Consider the following 19,940-nt stretch of genomic DNA (forward strand, 5'->3'; position numbering starts at 1 on the left):
AATCACATAGGAAATAAAGAGCAGAGGCAGTTTCAAACCCAGGTCTCACTGATTCCAAAGTCCATACTCTTAACCACCAGCCTACATTGTTCAACCAGCAACAAATTATTATATCAAGTAAAAATTTCTGTCGCAGTGGAAGATGACTATGAACAGATGTTTTTGTCAGTTCTAATAATAATCAGATATGTATTAAAACATACATATGAGGGGTGCCTGGGTGGCTCAGTCGGTTAAGCATCCGACTCTTGGTTTCGGCTCAGGTCATGATCTCAGGGTCGTGAGATCGAGCCCCGAATCAGGCTCCATGCTCAGCAGGGAGTCTGTTTGAGATTCTCTCTCCCCTTCTCCCTCTACCTCTCCACCGTTCTCTCTCCCTCTCCCCTCCCCCTCTCTCTCATAAATAAATAAACCTTTAAAAAAACAACAATAATAACAAAAAAGAACAGCATACATACGAGACTCAGGGAAAAAACTGTGTGGCTGATCGCCACGAGGTTTTTCTGGCCGAGGCTCCAGCAGGACCATCTGACCATGGGCTGGCAGCCGGCTTCCCACAGGATCCAGCCTGACCGTACACTCCAGGCCGGCTGTCCTCTCGTAATCAAATCTGAGCAGGTTCTTATCAATGGCTCTGGACAAGCCATAGAATTCAGACACCTCCAGGACATTGTTACTCCTACGGATGATGTTACAGTCGGGTTCCAGGAGATAGACCCGCAGGATAAAGGTTTCCGTGAAGGTATCTGTCTCAGTAAATCTGTGGAGAGAACAGAGCCAAGCGATGTTTACTAGCGCTCAGGTACTTCCGGTAGCTAATGATTGACCTTTACAAAATGCGCCTATGGGGTAGAGTTTGGATTTTGTTATCTACTCTACTCCCAATCTCTGTTCTTTTCCTTTCTTCTTATCTTGGTGTCAACTCCTTTTTCTGCCATCTCCCACGCCAATGAGCTTTCTTTCAACACCTTCTCTCAAACCCACCATCTATGCTGATATATAATAACAGCTGGGAGCTCAGAGTCTCACTGCTAGCACATCCATAATTTAAGAGTACCAAGCTTGTGTAATTAATTTACAGATTGAGTTTTGATTCAGGAGTGAAAGGGTGAGGAGTTTCTGAAGCAGCAACACCTTTTGGCTCTTCAGAAACCTATGAGAGACATTGTTAATTCCATTTTACAGAGGGGGCAACTGAGGCATAGAGAGGCCAAGTAGCTCACCAAAGGGGCTGAAGAGGAGGTGAGTGGGGGAATAAGCACGTTCTCTGATTTTCTGCCTCCAACGTCTCTGAATACTCTATTTCAAATGTCCTCAAGACCAAGAGGAGCTCCTGTGACTTGGTCCTTCTCACCTGCTCCTCCACCCTCTCTGTCCCTTCGAAACTCAGGGAAGAAGTGGGAGAAGCCAGAATCCACCAGCTTTTCCAGCCCTTCCAGGCAAGCTGTCCAACGTTAGTTTTTTAACTCTAAAATCTTAGAAAGATCAAACAGCCCTATATGCTGGTGATAAAGAATCCTTGGGAACGATTTCATTTTTTGAGCACAGCCTCTCTTTCAGCACTTGTTCACATTACCATTATCTACCCATATTTTGCATCAGATTAAGAGCACCAAAAATCCATGCATCCTCATCCTTGTGTTCCCTATGCCCAGCATAGGGCCTTGAGTTTTAGTAGGTGATTTTAAGTGTCTATAGAACAATTCAATGTCCTAGTGTCTTCTATAAAACTCTTTGCAATAGTAGTAGAGTACTTAAGGGAAATTCGCACTAAGATATTTTAGCCAAATATTCATAACAGCAATAAAACCAAGTAAAAATCTACCTAAAAGCCTACTCCACGGGGCGCCTGGGTGGCTCAGTCAGTTAAGCATCTGAAGGCAGATGCCTTCGGCTCAGCTCATGATCCCAGAGTCCTGGGATCGAGCCCCACGTCAGGCTCTCTGCTCAGCAGGGAGTCTGCTTCTCCCTCTCCCTCTGCCTAGAGCCCCACCTGCTTGTGCTCTCGATCAAATAAATAAATAAAATCTTAAAAAAAAAAAAGCCTACTCTACCTACTGCATTGTCAGTTACCTCTATGAAGTGAGCAATACCATAACCATGAGCTTAATTTTTTTTTTAAAAGATTTTATTTATTTATTTGACAGAGAGAGACACAGCGAGAGAAGGAACACAAGCAGGGGGAGTGGGAGAGGGAGAAGCAGGCTTCCCACCGAGCAGGGAGCCCAATGTGGGGCTCGATCCCAGGACCCTGAGATCATGACCTGAGCCGAAGGCAGACGCTTAACGGCTGAGCCACCCAGGCGCCCCACCATGAGCTTAATTTTTAAATTAATTTTTGAGACATAATTCACATACCATAAAAATCACCTTTTTAAAGTATACAACTCAGTGGTTTTTAGTATATTCACAAGGTTGTGCAACCATCACAACTACCTAATTCGAGAACATTTTTATCCCCCCAAAAAGAAATCCATATCCATTAGCAATCACTCCCCATTTGCCCTTCCCCCAGCCCCTGGCAATCACTAATCTGCTTCCTGTGTTTTATGGATTTGCCTTTTCTAGAAAAGTGACCTTTTGTGTCTGGTGTCTTCCATTTCACATGATGGTTTCAAGGTTCATCCATGTTGTAGCGTGCATCAGTACTTCATCCCATTTTATGGCTGAATAATATTCCATTGCATGGATACCCCACATTTTGTTCATACATTCATCAGTTGCGTTCTTTCAACTTCTTAGCTATTATGAATAATGCTGCAATGAAGATTTGTGTGCAAGTTTGGGGGGAAATACAGGTTTTTGTTTCTCTTACATATATATTTAGAATTGCTGGCTCACACAGTTACTCTGTACTTCACTTTATAATTGATTTTGTAAACAATTAGAAGACACTCAGCCACTTATTGACTAAGCAGCTGATAATAAAAATAAAGACAATCATTCAATTTTGGAATATATTTTCCTAGTTCTCATTAAGAATTTGTATTTTGTAATTTTCATTTCCCATTATAAGTGGGAAGGTGGATCACCAGAGACACCTGTATAAGAACTCTAAAGGGGAACAGGACAGAAATTTGCCACAGAAAAGCCCCCAGGACGATGATACAAATAAAGATAATTGAAAGTAGACAACAGGGACGCCTGGGTGGCTCAGTCGGTTAAGCGTCTGCCTTCGGCTCAGGTCATGATCCCAGGGTCCTGGGATCGAGTCCCGCATCGGGCTCCCTGCTCCACGGGGAGCCTGCTTCTCCCTCTGCCTCTGTCTCTCTCTCTGTCTCTCATGAATAAATAAATAAAATCTTAAAAAAAAAAAAAGAAAGTAGACAACAATTCTTGCCTCACCTACTTAGGTCCCCCATTTCTACTGATTGCTTGCTTGTTTGGAATCTAGCAACTAGCCTCGTGATAATATCGATCTATAGAGAAAGCCCTAAGAAGTACACAGAATGGTTATGCGTGCTGCTTACCTGTACAGTCTAAGCTTCACCGCATCTTCATCAAGAATTGGGCAACCATTGTGAATATACTTTACTTCATTGGGAAGGAAATGGCAGTCAAAGACCTAGTTCACGTGAAGAAATGGATAAATATATGTGAAAAAATCGGTACAAGATTTGATTTTTCTGGCAATAGAGTACTGCCTGGGGAAAGTATGGTCTGTTAGTGGGGTGTGTCTATGTATGTAGGCGTGTGCTTGCGCGTGTGCATGTTATAACCACCACCACCTCTACCCACCACCGTGCCCGTCCCCATCCTGCTTATATAGGTGTGTCTTATTGTGAGAATATCTAAACTATGAAAATCCAAGCAGATCAAGCAGATATATTAAGGAGTAATTACCTCTTGAAATGATTCTTTGTTTACAGTTTATAGTACATTTAAACTGTGGTTCCATTTATCAAAATATAATATACCCACACCCTTCAGGGGTTCATAGCAACTGAGTTAGAGGTCTACCTGCGGGTACGCATGAAAAGGCATGCATTACCCCTCAACAAACACGTTGTACTACTTACATTATGTATCTTTGTCTTTTCTTTCTTTCTTTTCTAAATAGCATTTTTATATTCAAAAATGAACCCACTGACTACGGACACTGTTGTGGTTGATCAGAGCCAAACATGACCCAGAGTTGCTTCTCATACACTTGCAAAAGACTGCTCTACTGATTACTAATAGCAGAAATGGTTGATGAGGGGTGCTTGGGTGGTTAAGCATCTGCCTTCAGCCCGGGTCATGATCCCGGGGTCCTGGGACTGAGTCCCGCCTAGGGCTCCATGCTCAGCGGGGAGCCTGCTTCTCCCTCTCCCCTTCTCCCTCCCCGCCCCCCACTCACGCTCTAATAAATAAATAAAATCTTAAAAAAAATCATTGATGAGACAAATAGCAAGCTAAAGGTAATTTCTTCTATTCAAATAAAATTAGAATTAACTGAATCACCTCACTCAGAACTATTAAGGAAATTGCTAACTGTTGTATTTGGGGAACCCTAATTCTCAAAAGAAGAATTTTCTCTCCCAACCACACCACGATTCTCATTCCGCCCTGCCTGACTCGGCAGAGTGTTAAGAAATAGCCTTGCAGTATTGGCACACCGTCACTGTTGAGTCCATGGTCTGTAGTCTATACTTTGTCACAGGCTCAATCATTGACAGGCAACATCGTCCTCTTTGAGAAGACAGTACTACTAATACGAATGATCTTCTTTTCCCACAGACATCATTGGTTCCTCTTTTTAACTGACAAGGAAGGAGATAAAGGAAAGACCTTCCCCGTATCACTGACAAATAGTCATGGTGACAAAGAGACAATCTGCTTTGTTAAAAGAAACATCTGTTTATGTTTCATAATATGTTTTCCTTTTATAAAAGGCGACAACCATAATTGTCCATAAATTTACTAACTAAAACAAAGGAGAGCTAAATCCTTTTCTAATTACTGTCTAGCCTTGGTTTTTTCCACTTCAACTGCTTTTCAATTACAATTTATAATTAAATTGTCACACATTCCTAACTCATTACTCACTTTAATGACAGTAAGCTGGTTCAACCTAGAGATGTTTTCTTACGGCTGTATTTCTGATTCAAAAAAGCAAGCTCAGCTCTAAACTGAGGTGCTTTTCCACCCAGGAAATTTCTTGCTTTGAAACAGGTGTGAGAAGTGCTGTGTGTGAGGAAGTCTTGTCCTAAAACATGAGGAAAACATATTGCCACCGACCTCATCCAATTGACTATATCAAGAGGGTTATCTAAACAGAAGGTACTGGTGTGAGCCAAGTGAAATCCCTCTCCAAATATCCGACAGGAAAATGAACCTGTTGGTCCTAAGACAAACTTCAGTAATGAAATGAAAACACTAATTGAACAGATGTTAAACAAAACATTTTCTGTGCAAATCAAATAAAACTGTTCATTACACAGCAGGGTATTGTTAATACAGTCATCTTGCTAGAAATGGGTTCACATAAGCCTTGCTTTCAGCTTACTGGTAAGTGCTATTAAAGAATAATGTTTAGGCTTTGTGTGTATGCACGCACATTCGGCTATGTTTAACTTCAAAAACGCCATAAGAAATAAATCCTTGGGGAGAGTTGCATTAAAAATAGGCACACATTCCCCCCCCACAAAAAAAAACCAGACTTTACTTAGGAATCTGGTTTTTGTTGAAATTGTCATAATAAAGTAGAAAGATCATCTGGCAGTTTGAGAACGTTTTCTGGGTACACGGACTTCCTTATGGTACAAATATCTGACAGAAAGATAATGAAACTCCACAGTTCAATGGCCTCCTTTTCCACACAATAAATTTTAGAAGATACAAGTCCCGTATTTACTTTAGACCAGATAAATCCATTTGAGCTGCCACATTGACCTCCAGAAATGCGCTCACTGAACATTTTCTTGCACTGAAGTCACAGCACTCGAGGGGACAAGCTGGGACTTTTTGGAACCCCCTCCATGGCCGACCCGTCCAGACTTCCCTAAAGCAGGCAGGCATGCTGTTTCGGCTCCATATTCTTTCTATTAACTGGATTTTGGCCTTCAAATCAGACAAAATTTGGAATGGAGATCTCTTGCAACTCTTGACCCCCAAATAAGTGTTTTACCTGATTGTAGTCACTTAGATCCCCTTTTGCTCTCTAGTATCTCAGAGCCGACCAGATGGTGAAGACCATTAAAACAACACCAATAATACATAATGGAGACAATTTCGTTACTTGCAGAGAAAGCACTATAGATACGTTTATAAGTCATAGGCTATTTGGAATAGGGAGAGGATACTCCTCGGAGGCTGACTTAAGGAACAGTACATTCTCCCCAAATTACTTTCTAAGGAGGGAGAATCTGGTGAAGAATAGGGCTTTTGTTTTGCATGCTTAGGGCCAGAGATAGGCGATATGAATAAGCTCAGCTGCAGAAAATGGAATCCTAACCATAGGGACTCGGTTTGTTAAAAGCAAATCCTTGGAGTTTTGGAGAGCAATAGAGGACCCGTAGGTTGCCCCAGCATACACCAGGAAGAATTGTTTTCTCTTCCCCCACAAAATATTCAGCCTCACTTCTAAATAAATGTTGAACAATTTTTAAAAATATATTGATTGGAAGGGGTACCAAATTATGAGTTCATTACTTTATAAGGCACCCACATATATCCATGCAGCCACGGACACCGGTGTTCTAGGATTAGGGTCCTCTAGTGCTTTCCAAAACTCCAAGGATTTGCTTTTAACAAACCGAGCCCCTATGGTTAGAATTCTATTTTCTGCAGCTGAGCTTATCCATATCACCTACTCGTTGCATTTAGTGCATCTGGGTTGCAGTTATGAGCTATCCCAGGTCTCTCCTCTTTCCAACCAAACACACTTTCACCGGGCACCTGGGTGGCTCAGTCGCTTAAGCATCTGACTTAGGCTCGGGTCATGATCTTGGGGTCCTGGGATGGACCGCAAGATCAGCAGGGAGTCTGCTTGTCCTTCCCCCTGCACGTGCGCTGTCTCTCAAATAAACAAAATCTTAACACCCACACCCCCACCCACACACACTTTTGCAGTGCAAATCGTGTTGGGAGCAAGTGTGAAGATGTTGCAATTCCCAAATACTCAGGAATACAACCCCTTAGGAACTGGGGCCATTACTGTATTCAGACAGTTGGCAGGTGCCCATCAGAAGCTCTGACTAACAAAAGAAAATCTCATGGGAAACTGGAGAGAGACATTTGGTTGCTAACACATCTGGAATACTCCCTAAGTGAGAGTTGTGATGTGTTTCAGAGCTGGACTGTCCTCTGAGTGCGGTAAGTGGAACAGCTTGCGATAGCCACTTGAGTTAGCATCTAAGTCTCCTGAAGTTCGTCTCTACATCATCTAGTACCACTGTTGAGGTAACCTGCTGGGATAAAATTCTTCGGCCAAATGAAGAAGAAACTTAATGTTCACAGTTCACAAATAATGGTGCATGTTTCCAGAAGCAGCACCAGCCAGTGCAGAACATTCTCAAAATTGCCTGCATTGGGAGGAAGTTAAACCACAGTAGGGACAAGTCATAAAACCAGAAACAATTTCCTTATTGTGTAGAGAGGTAAACCCCTACTTCAAGCAAATACAATACATGATAATACAGACTTTTTTTTAACCCAATGACTTAGAAGGTAACTCTTCATCCTACAAAAGGATTGCGCCTAGAATACTCTTAAACGACGAGGTCTCCAAGATCGTGACTAAAGGAAAACATTTGTCTACAGACATTTTTGAAGAACAATGAATATTTAAAGGGAAGTATTTTCACCTCTCTTTTCCACGTCTCTCCTCCCACTCAATGGAATGTTCTAGTGATGGAAACAGATAAAAAATATCTTCACGTCTTACTTGTGCTATTCTGCGATCACAAGTGGGGCCTAAAACACATCTTGAAATCTGCTATCTTATCCAAAGGCATCCTGACTAGGAATGGATGAAATCATTTGGGGCAAGAATAATCCCATAAAGACTGACCATATCACACCACACAGGAGACGGCCCACTCCAGCCCTTGGAAGTCTGTCCCTGCTTTGTTTCCTCTCTCTCTCTCTCTTCTCTCTCTCTCTCTCTTCTCTCTCTCTCTCTCTCACACACACACACACACACACACACTCACTCACTCACATTCATACACATGACTGAATAGAAAAATCTCAGGTAGGACCTACCTGTGGGGTGAGTTTCCCAACCCTTTGAGTCATTGGCTCGTTCATCACAACTTCCACTTTGCAAGCATCTTTTTCTTTGGGGATGGCAAACTTCAGGTCATCTCCCGACAGGAAGGCAGAGCTGCCCTTCAGCAGCCTGAGCCCACGATTAAGGCTGATGAAGGTCGCACCGGCCCAGCCTAGGAGCAACAGCAGGGGCAAAGCCCCGGGCCCACCCCAGGTCGGAGCGCTCATGCCGTCAGGGGCCAACTCCGTTTGTCCACCGGCGAAATCCCTTCAACAAAACAGGGCTTCTGTGCTTCCTCCAGAGATGTTAGCTCATAGTCCAAGGGGCAGCAGGGCAAGGGGTCCCGACAATGTGCCCCAAGATCCTAACATGCCCCTTTCATTTCAAACCCAGACAAGGAGGCTTTTCAGGCAATCCCAGGGCGTTTAATAAAACTCGCTGATCACTCCTGACAACGCCGGCAAGATGAATGTGCCTCCCAAGTGCTTTTCTAATCCTGCAAATGAGAGGAGAGGTTGTAGGAAAGCAAGAGAGAGACCAAAAGGTTTGTGTGGCTATTCAAAAGATCCCTGCCGGCAAAGGAATCTTTCAACCAGCCTATAATTTCAGCTAAATTAAAAACAAATAAACTAACTTGACCTCCAGGCCCATGTGAAAGACAGAGAAGCCATTTCATTACCCTGCTTGTAACTCCCGCTTCCGGATTCAACGCGCCCCTTGTGTCCCACCCCCCCCACCCCGTGGGGATGTCACTTGTGTGGTCCCACGGAAGCCAGCCAGCCTCACCGCCCAAGTGCAGCGCCTGGTCACCTGCGTTCAGAAGGAGTTGAGCTCTGCTTCTGTTTCCTCATCTGTTAAATGAGGACAGCCTAATTTGTAGAAGAGAGCTGACAGAATTATTTGCACGCTGGTTCAAACGCTGATTAATTCTAAATCATCACGACCCAAATAAGAAACGAGCTTCATCATTTGTCCCATGAGCACAGCTCTGACATTGCTGGACAATGAAGACACCTGAGAAGCACTTGAGCGGAACCTGGAGAACAGATATTTTTCTAAGTGAACATTTCAGGGTTTTGCTGATGTGTCAAAGGGACTAGGAATTAAGTCACACGGCTTCATTAGACACAGCTAATGACTCGGCGTATGCATACGTATTCGTATTATCTATGCCGCCAATTACATTATAATGCACTGAATCCGCACAAATGGGGTCTTTGTTCCTCCTTTAACCACTTAGAATTTCAAGATTATTTCTCTGTGTTCCATAACAACAGAAATGACTGCAAAATAAGATGTATTGCAATAAAGACTTAAGTTCAGGGTAGAGTTGGGTGAACCAATGGTGGTTTGCTATGCCCACAGGAAGTCTTTACAGTTTCATGATTTCAACAGATTTCTGCATATAACCAATGGATACTCAAAATGTTTGACCAAAGGGTGTACACAAAAATTTATCCATATCTAATACATCAAGGGAAGACTCATTCTCTTGTCACTGTTTGCAACCATTCATTTCTGAGGCAGTACATAACATGAGTCACCTGATATCTAAGGGGGGTGTGCACTTTACAGAGCAGCCTTTTTTTTTTAATGGCGTCAGTCTTAAACTGAAACAGTTCCCACACTCCCACTGACGGTGTTGCCCACACTCTGGCTGAATTAGGTTGGCTTATTTGGGCAGAAATGCAAACCTGGTTGTTGAACCTTCACTGCAAAGTCAGACCTGGTTTCCATTCACGTTTGGCATCTAAGACCACTCCAAAAAAGCAGCACATTCAGAGAGAAGAGAGTGGCTAAGTGTTTCCCAAAGTGGAGAGATAAGGGGAAAAACTTTGCTTTCTGAGAATTAAATCAACTTGTAAAGGCTGTGAGGATGGCACGCTCTCGTGTATCCCTTTTATCTCACTATTACCTCCCTTCTCTTTTACTGCTTCTTCCTAGATCCCCTGACTTTTTAACGTGGGGAGCCTAGGGTGCAGACCTTGGACCTGGTTTTTGTCTACCCTCATTCCCTAGTGATCTCATTCCTTGGCTTTAAATACCACTTACATGCTAATGAGTCCCAAATTTATATCCCTAACCTCCTCCCTTAACTCTGGATTCCATATGCCACTGTCTATGTGACATCTCCCTGGGGGTATTTAATGGGCATCTCATTCTTCATGTCGCCAAATTTGTGCTCTTGGTCTTCCCTCCCTCCCTCTCTCTGATCTCAGTTAATGGCATCCAACTTTTCTGGTGTTTGGTCTATAGCTAAACAACAGCAACAAAATCCTGTTTGTTCATTGCAGTGGACACACCTTAGGGTGACCTCCAATAATTGCGGCCCCATAGCATCCAGAAGTTCCCTCCCCTTGAGTGAGAGCAGAACCTGTGAGGCTTCCAACCAACAGAATTAGGCACAGGTGATGGGATGTCATTCCCATGGTTACACTATGTAATATAAGAATCTCTCTTAGCAGGCTGGGGCTCCAGGCTCTCCTGATGACCTTGAAGCAGGAAGCCTCCATGAATTCCAGTGTCACAAGGGAATGAATTCTGCCGACAGCCTGAACGAGTTCGGAAGAAGATTCATACTAAATCAAGCCTCCAGATAACACTAGCATCCAGGGGCACCTGGGTGGTCAGTCGTTAAGCGTCTGCCTTCAGCCCAGGTCATGGTCCCCAGGGTCCTGGGATTGAGCCCTGCATCGGGCTCCCTGCTCAGCTGGAAGCCTGCTTCTCCCTCTGCCACTCCCCCTTCTTGTGTTCCCTCTCTCGCTGTGTCTCTCTCTGTCAAATAAATAAATAAAATCTTAAAAAAAAAAAAAGAGACTAGCATCCAGCTGATGCCTTGATTGCAGCCTGAAGCAAGGAACCCAGGTAAGCTGTGACCAGACTCCCGACCAATGTCAACTGTGAAATAAGAAATTTGTGTTGTTTTAAGCCACGAAGTCTGTAGTAATTTGCTTACACGGCAATATAAATTGAATGCACCCTTCTTCAAAACATATCCAGACTCCAACCACTTCTCACTTCCACTGTTGTTATGAAGGCGCAAGCCACACCATCAACTCTTTGTTGGATGACTGCAAATAGCATCCACTTCGACTTCCCTCCTTCTCCTCTTGCCTCCCCTATAGGCATTCTTCAGCATGGCAGCCAAGGGTCCTATTAAATATTACTGAGGTCACTTCCACGCCCCAAACCTCCAATGGCCTCTCATCTTAGTGTAAAAGCCATAAGGCAACCATGTATGTAATGTGTTTCGCCCTTACTTCTCTCATCTCCTCTTCTGTTTGTCCTCCCTTCACTTCCTCTACTCTAGCCCCACTAGCATCTCTGCCTTTCCTCAAACATATCAAGATTAGCCTTCTCCTAGGGGAACCCTCCTACACTGTTGGTGGGAATGCAAGCTGGTGCAGCCACTCTGGAAAACAGTATGGAGGTTCCTCAAAAAGTTGAAAATAGAACTACCATATGATCCAGCAATTGCACTACTGGGTATTTACCCCAAAGATACAAATGTAGGGATCCAAAAGGGTACGTGCACCCCAATGTTTATAGCAGCAATGTCCACAATAGCCAAACTGTGGAAAGAGCCAAGAGTCCATTGACAGATGAATGGATAAAGATGTGGTATATATCTACAATGGAATATTATGCAGCCATCAAAAGGAATGAGATCTTGCCATTTGCAATGATGTGGATGGAATTGGAGGGTATTATGCTGAGCGAAATAAGTCAATCAGAGGAAGACATGTATCATATGACCTCACTGATATGAGGAATTCTTAATCTCAGGAAACGAGGGTTGCTGGAATGGTGGGGGGTGGGAGGGATGGGGTGGCTGGGTGATAGACATTGGGGAGGGTATGTGCTATGGTGAGCACTGTGAATTGTTTAAGACTGTTGTATCACAGACCTGTACCTCTGAAACAAATAATACATTATATGTTAAAAAAAAAAAAAAGAAGAAGAAGAAGAAGAAGAAGATAGTAGGAAGGGAAAAATGAAGGGGGGGAATCGGAGGGGGAGACAAACCAGGAGAGATTATGGACTCTGAGAAACAAACTGAGGGTTCTAGAGGGGAGGGGGATGGGGGATGGGTTGGCCTGGTGATGGGTATTAAAGAGGGCATGTTCTGCCTGGAGCACTGGGTGTTATACACAAACAATGAATCATGGAACACTACATCAAAAACTAATGATGTAATGTATGGTGATTAACATAACAAAATTAAAAATGTTAAAAAAATAAAGTGGCTTTATATGTCAAAAAAAAAGAGGTAGAGGTGATTAAGAGTATACTTATTGTGATGAGCACTGAGTAATGTACAGAAATGCTGAATCATTACATTGTACATCTGAAACTAATATAATGCTCTATGTTCATTATACTTCAATTTAAATTTAAATATAAATAAATAACAAAACTGGGGGGATTAATAAAGTGGATTTAAGTTAAAAATAGCCAACTCAGAATCAACCCATTCCCATCCACCCAAACATAGAGAGATTTTGATATCCTTGCCTAGAATGGTGAAGAAAGCCAATGAGACTTTTCTAACTTCTACTTCACATTAAAACCTAAAATACCAGTCAGAATGAACTTAGAAGCCATCGTGGAATCTTTTTGATGGATTTTTAAAATCATCATTATTTTCACCCGAACGAATTTCCAAAGTAATTTATATAAATCAAATGTAAAAATTTAAAGTGTAAACCTGTAGCTGAATATAACTATCCATAGGACAACTGAATTGAAACCAAATCATATGTGACATAAATAGCCCCAAATGAACTGGCAATCAGGGGAACTGTATCCACAGAGAACAATTAGCTGTCCAAACTCAGGCAAAGTGGTTCTCTTCGCTGCGTTTTAGTTGAGGAAATTAAGACTTTGGCAGACTTCACCAAGGACCTCAAATACACTGTTTCCTCTGACCTTAGCAGCCCCTGGGAGAGAGAGAGAAGTCTAATTGCTGAAGGAATCAACATCCTAAGAGGTCATAACCGGACACAGCAGAGCCTGGGGGAAGCTGGTCTTGGAGTCCTAACATAGGGCTCTTTCCTCCTGTGTGCTAGTGATCTCATTCTATTCTCTCCAACAGAGAGGAGTTGAACCATATAGACCACAAAAGAAGCGCTAGGAAGACACAGTCATAAAAAAACAGTTTTTCTTTTTGAGAAGCTCATAACCTCTTTTGGAGTTTAACTGTTCAATGATCCCACGAGAGTGAAAAATCTTTGGCAATCTTGCCCAACACAGGATTTACAGAGAGATTTCTCTCAAATAGGGAAAATAGAATCATGCAGAAGAAATAGCTTCTGACTTCTAAGACTGTTTTTTCTTTAGCAAATAATTGTTCGTGTCTTCCTTTCCCCATTTTTTGATTACCTACTATATACAGGCACTGAGCTCTATTCTCCACATGTATATTTTTATTTATTTCTCACAAAAACCCTACAGAGCATTTTCTACTATTATTCTGATTTTATAGGTAAATAGCGACTTAAAGAAGTGACAGAAGAATCATAATAAGAACTAACATTTACTAAGTGCTTACTAAAGGCTAGGCAGTGTTCAAAGTACTTCACATATATTATCTTTGTTTAATTCCTGCAACGGATTTTAGGAGGTAGAGAGTGATTTTACAGGTTTGGAAAATGAGGTGCAAAGAGGTTAAGTAACTTGCCCAAGGTCAGCTTGACTCTGGAGTAACCTAGTTTTGCCTGACTCCAGGACCCACGTGCTTAACCCCACTACATTATACTGCTTCACCTCACACCAAAATCTTAATACTCCTTGCAATTACTTCACTACCCCTTCGGGGTCATTTTCTTACAGCACGTGAACCCTTAACAATTTTCTTTATGGTTCCGGACAGCAATTGATGACTGTTGCCCGAGTTAAAGTTTCACTGGAGGGAAAGTTCCCTCAAAGAAGTAGCTGTTACTTTAAGAGCAGATAATTAAGGCAGATGCCCTGTCTAACCACATTTTACTGTTCCAACTTATCACACTAGCAGCACAATTTTTTTTCCCATGCAGAACATGCCCTCTTTAATACCCATCACCAGGCTAACCCATCCTCCCACCCCCCTCCCCTCTAGAACCCTCAGTTTGTTTTTCAGAGTCCATCGTCTCTCATGGTTCATCTCCCCCTCCGATTGCCCCCCTTTGTTCTTCCCCTCCTAGCAGCACAATTTAAAGGCCTCAAGGCAAACAGGCCTCCTTGAAATTCCAGTCTATTAAATCAATAAAATATGTGTTGATTCTGTTTATAGCATTGTGCTTCCTCCACTCTGCGATTTTTTTCTAAAATGCAATCTAAATCACAGAATGTATGGTTTAGGAGAGACTTTAGACATCAAATAGTCCATATCCTTCATTTTTTTTAATCAGTGTATTTGCTTCTTTGAAAATAATCCCCTTTTATGTATATAAAAGAAATACATGCTCATTAAAGGATAAAAATACAGAAACACAAAGAAAAGGAAAAAATACACTTTCCCAACACCCAAAGAAAACATCCTTAGGTTTTCAAATGTATATGTATGTATACACAATTTTTAAACTTAATTAAAATCATACTATAAAAAGTGTGGACCATCTTTTCCTATTAACACAACATTCTAGTTCAAGCATTTTCCATATTCGTAAACATTCCTTGGGATCTTACTTTTCATTTGTGCTCTCCATCCAAGACATGCATATACTATGATTTCTACCTGTCATTTCTTGTTATGTTGAAGTACTTACCATGTCACCAGACTGTAATGAAAACTCCTTAATTATACAATAGTTTATTTTTCTAGTTCTTTTCTTTTGACAGTTTTCTAGCAGTGGAATTATAAGATCAAAGGGTATCAATTCATTTTCAGGCTCCTCATATGCATGCTTTCTAGAAAGATGGCGCTAATTTGACATCCTTACCAGTCTTGCTCACATTCCATATCATCCCTTTAATCTTTACTCACTTCCCAAGTGAAAAGTATCCTATCACTATTTTAACTTGCATTCCTTTGTTTACTTGAGATTTAGCTTTTTATTTATTTTTAATGTCTATTAACCATGTGTATTTCCTCTTTTAGAAGCCCCTTCATTTTACAGAAGAAAGAAAGTCCTGTGGCAGTTAAGTGACTTTACTAACACTGAAATAAATTTCTAGGCACAAGATGGAGCCACTCCTGCCCAGGATGCCACATCCACAAACTGAAACCTCGATAATTTTCATGTCCCCGTAAATGCTCTGCTTGACCAGAAACGCAGTCTATTCAATCAGCCAATCCCCAAACGCCAAGCCAGCTCTGAGCCTTCTCACCCTAAACAAGGTTACTATGTAGCCCCAACCAGTCAGATATTCTCTAGTTGTTTCTTCCTTGTTTTTTATTCTTTATCCTATAAAAATGTCTTGCCTTCTGCCCCATTTTACAGTTCTCTGAGACAGTCCACCTCATAAAGTGTTAAATAAAGTTTGTTTGCATCACCTAAATTGTCTCCTTTAATCAGTTTCTCAGCACCAAGATTACCCAGGTATCTGGAGATGAAGCCTGGTTTGGAAACTTCATTCTCCTAACATCCAAACCACGGCAAAGTCCACTATCCCTGTAGCTCACTTAAATCACAGATGCTCAGTCCAGAAACAATCCTTTCAGTACTTTCTTCCCCCCTTTCAGCAAGTTCTGACAGACTCCCAGAACTATGGAGAGAAAGCCTCCCCTCGGGCTATGCTGTCAAGACCAAGGTTGCAAAGACGGATCTTTGATCACCACACAGACTCATTAGAAGGTTTCCATTCTCAGATTTTTCAACATTTCAATGTTTATCCCACTGATAAAGGCCACATTTTGCAAACTGTTTCTTAAAATACACATTTTTGAGGATGTTAAAAATTTTTCACACAGAAAGAGTCTTCTATATCCAAATATATCTGAAGCACAGAATGCTAAAGTTTGTTTTGATTTTTTTTTTTTTTTTTAAGATTCACAATGCAATATGAGCTTATCAGAGGCTCTAAGAAGTACTGAGGAAAGAAAAAACTTTCAGCCGGAAGTTTGCAAACTTAGAGAAAACCCTCCCCACCCCCATACAAATTCAAGGTTCTTTGAGAAATCACTCAAGAAACACTAGGTTAGAGAAGAAAAATGACTGAAATATAGAATGGCCACATGGTATCACTGAAATTTCTGGCCACACCTGATAAATCCATACTTAATGAATCTACATCAGAAATCCAAATTCAAGGCCACTCTTTGGAAACCAGACATCTGGCCTTTCTCTACAAAGACCTTCCACTAAAACTACCTTCAAAGGTAGAGAAAACGGGTGTCAGAGGGGGAAAAGATTTTGTGCCCTCGATTTACAGTTGTTTTTAATGACTACTGGAGTTTCTTAAACCATCAAAGGCATTTCCTTGAAGATTAGGAAGTGGCCATAATTTACATTCACTTTGCTTTTAGCCAGAGGGTTGTATCAAACAAATTTTCACAACAGCTTGTTTTAATTGAGTAACTTAAACAAGATGAAAAACATTCACATTCACTATGGTTGACTACACCTGGGACTTAACCATGTGTACACACCCAAACTTACACTTAGGACCTTCCCAATCAGAGTCACCCTAGTGAAACTGGTTTTCCTCTTTTTGAGTGAATTCTGCATCTTTTAATTCACCAAACACCAAGTTGTCCAGAAGTGAGATTCTGTTTAAATTCACATGAAATCATGTTCAGAAGTTCATCATCCGGAAACAATTCCCTTTTTAAAATACATCCTGGTTCTCTGTTTGAATACAACAAATTCATCTGTTCTTTAAGATACAAGCAATTGTTGGGGTGCCTGGGTGGCTCAGTCATTAAGCGGCTGCCTTCAGCTCAGGTCATGATCCCAGGATCCTGGGATCGAGCCCCACATCGGGCTCCCTGCGCAGCGGGAAGCCTTTCTCCCTCTCCCACTCCCCCTGCTTGTGTTCACTCTCTCACTGTGTCTCTCGCTGTCAAATAAACAAATAAAATCTTAAAAAAAAAAAAAAAAGATACAAGCAATTGTAGAATACCCACTTCGTGACAAGGGCTGTAATAAGTGCTAGGATTACAAAGACCGGAAAAAAAAAAAAAAAAAACTCTTGCTCATAGAGAGTTTATAGTGTAATGGAGGACAGACACATAAACTCTGAATTCAAAAAGAGTGGTAAGTGTTCTAATGGTGGAATGCATTGCATGCTACAGGAATAAATAGAAGGACAGCATTTGACTCAGACTGGGCATAGGGTAAGTCTCCTACAAGGGGAGAGAGCTAAATTAGAACTAATAGGATTTATTTAGAAAGGTGAAAGGGGCATGTTTGAAGGTGAAGAGAAGAATGTGGCAGTCAGAGAATCAACACGTAGATGTTACATCAGAAGCACAGTATTTGTGTAAATGAGTGGAGAGGCAGCTGACTTGTAACAGTTCACTAAGGTATAACTCCCACCTTTGAGAAATTGAGGTCTGCGGGAGAGAGATCTATAATAAAGTACTTTATAATACAAAATGGTATTGCTACCATAGCATATGAGCAAAATGCTCTAAGGAGTTCATCAAACTCAGCAATTTACACTTACTCGAGATGAAATACTTCATGGTGAAAAGGACTGCTCAACGTTCAGAAAACTACCCAGCGCGGTGCCCGGGTGGCGCAGTTGGTTAAGGGTCTGACTCTTAATTTCGGCTCAGATCATGATCTGAGGGTCGTGGGATCAAGTCCCGTGTCTGGCTCCATACTCAGTGCACAGTCTGCTTGAGATTCTCTCTCCTTCTCCCTCTGCCCCGTCCCCACTGCTCTCTCTCTCTCTCTCTCAAATAAGTAAATCTTAAAACAAACAAAAACTACCCAGGATTGCTCCTTGAGCTGTACTACAATAACCTTGACCATCTTACTTGCATGTCATAACTAATGATAAAATCCAAACTCACAGATGTCTGGGCAGAAAAGAGGCCAACCATCACAAACAGTCCTGTTAAAAGATCTGCTGAAATGGAAATGCTTTTTTTTAAGGCAGTATTTTTAAGGAAATAAGTATGAATTTGGAAAATACTTTATGAACAAAGATATTCATTGCCCCAAACTGGAAAACCCAAATCTCTAACAATAAGGAAACCTATAGTACATCTGAAATTTTTAAAAATAACATTTTCCCAATTTTTATAATATAAATTCATTGTAGAAAATTTGAGAAATAAACAATTATAAAGAAGAAAATAAAAACTATCCAAAATTCTAATATGCAGAGATAATTACGGTTAATATTCGGTCTGCTTTCTTCTAGGAATAGTTACAGGGTTTTTTTAAAATTTAAATTCAATTAATTAACATATAGTGTATTATTAGTTTCAGAGGTAGAGGTCAGTGATTCATCAGTCTTACATAACACCCAGTGCTCATACATCACATGCCCTCCTTAACGCCCTTCACCCAGTTACCCCATCTCCCAAACCCCCTCCCCTCCAGCAACCCTGTTTGTTTCCTGTAATTAAGTCTCTTATGGTTTATCTCCCTCTGATTTCATCTTGTTTTATTTTTCCCTCTCTTCCCCTATGTTCCTCTGTTTTGTTTCTTAAATTCCACATGAATGAAATCATATGATAATTGTCTTTCTCTGATTGACTTATTTCACTTAGCATAATACCCTCTAGTTCTATCCACATCATTGCAAACGACAAGATTTCATTTTTTTGATGGCTGAGTAGTATTCCATTGTATATATATACACCACATCTTTATCCATTCATCTGTCGATGGACATCTAGGTTCTTTCCATAGTTCAGCTATTGTGGACATTGCTGCTATAAACATTGGGGTGCAGGTGCCCCTCTAGAGCACTACATTCGTATCTTTGGGGTAACACCAGTTAGCCATTCTAACAGGTGTGAAGTGGAATCTCATTGTGGTTTTGATTTGTATTGGAAATGCTTTTGAGGACTTAAGAAACTAGGTGACAAACGATAAAAAAAATGTAATTTTCTTTGAGACTAAGTCACAGTACATCAAAAGTCACAGAATTCTAGGGTTGGAAGGAGCTTCTCCAAACTTTAGTCAAACCAACATTCTCATCAGGTGTTATGCATTTACTTTGCATCCAGCCTTGTTTCACAACCACCCATGGAGCAGATTCTATTCTAAGGATTCTGATTCTAAGGTAAAGTAATTTGTCCAAGGCAAATGCTAATAAATGATTGAGCTGACAGATTCTATTCTAAGGATTCTGATTCTAAGGTAAAGTAATTTGTCCAAGGCAAATGCTAATAAATGATTGAGCTGACAGATTCTATTCTAAGGATTCTGATTCTAAGGTAAAGTAATTTGTCCAAGGCAAATGCTAATAAATGACTGAGCTGACAGATTCTATTCTAAGGATTCTGATTCTAAGGTAAAGTAATTTGTCCAAGGCAAATGCTAATAAATGACTGAGCTGACAGATTCTATTCTAAGGATTCTGATTCTAAGGTAAAGTAATTTGTCCAAGGCAAATGCTAATAAATGCCTGAGCTGACATTCCAACCCCAGTGGACAGCCTCCAAAGCCCATGTTCCTGAACCCCGTGCTCTGCACACCACAGCACACACACAGGGGTCAAGGTGAGGAAGCAGCAGCCCTAAGGGGCTAAGTGATTTGCCAAAGATTAAAGAACTGGTTGGCCGGCTGCTCTATTCACTTACGCAAACAGAACATGGAAAGCGTCAAATTCTGGGATACAGTGAAGTCAAAAAAACTACAAGTCA

The 19,940-nt window shown here is 41.3% G+C and overlaps 1 protein-coding gene across 1 annotated transcript in view; it reads right to left on the reverse strand.

The window, feature by feature from the left end:
- Positions 1-19,940, reverse strand: part of FREM1 (FRAS1 related extracellular matrix 1) — a 290,889-nt gene that overhangs the window by 146,550 nt on the left and 124,399 nt on the right. The window contains exons 10-12 of the mRNA XM_064579475.1: positions 8,188-8,690; positions 3,471-3,565; positions 459-760 (exon numbers count right to left, since the gene is read on the reverse strand). Of these exons, the coding sequence (XP_064435545.1) occupies positions 459-760; positions 3,471-3,565; positions 8,188-8,421 (631 nt within the window). The 5' untranslated portion in view covers positions 8,422-8,690. The remainder of the gene's footprint in view (positions 1-458; positions 761-3,470; positions 3,566-8,187; positions 8,691-19,940) is intronic.

Source organism: Mirounga angustirostris, unplaced genomic scaffold (assembly GCF_029215605.1).
Source record: "Mirounga angustirostris isolate CCGP_5_RB_7025 unplaced genomic scaffold, mMirAng1.0.hap1 SCAF_15, whole genome shotgun sequence".
NCBI classification, from domain to species: Eukaryota; Metazoa; Chordata; class Mammalia; order Carnivora; family Phocidae; genus Mirounga; species Mirounga angustirostris.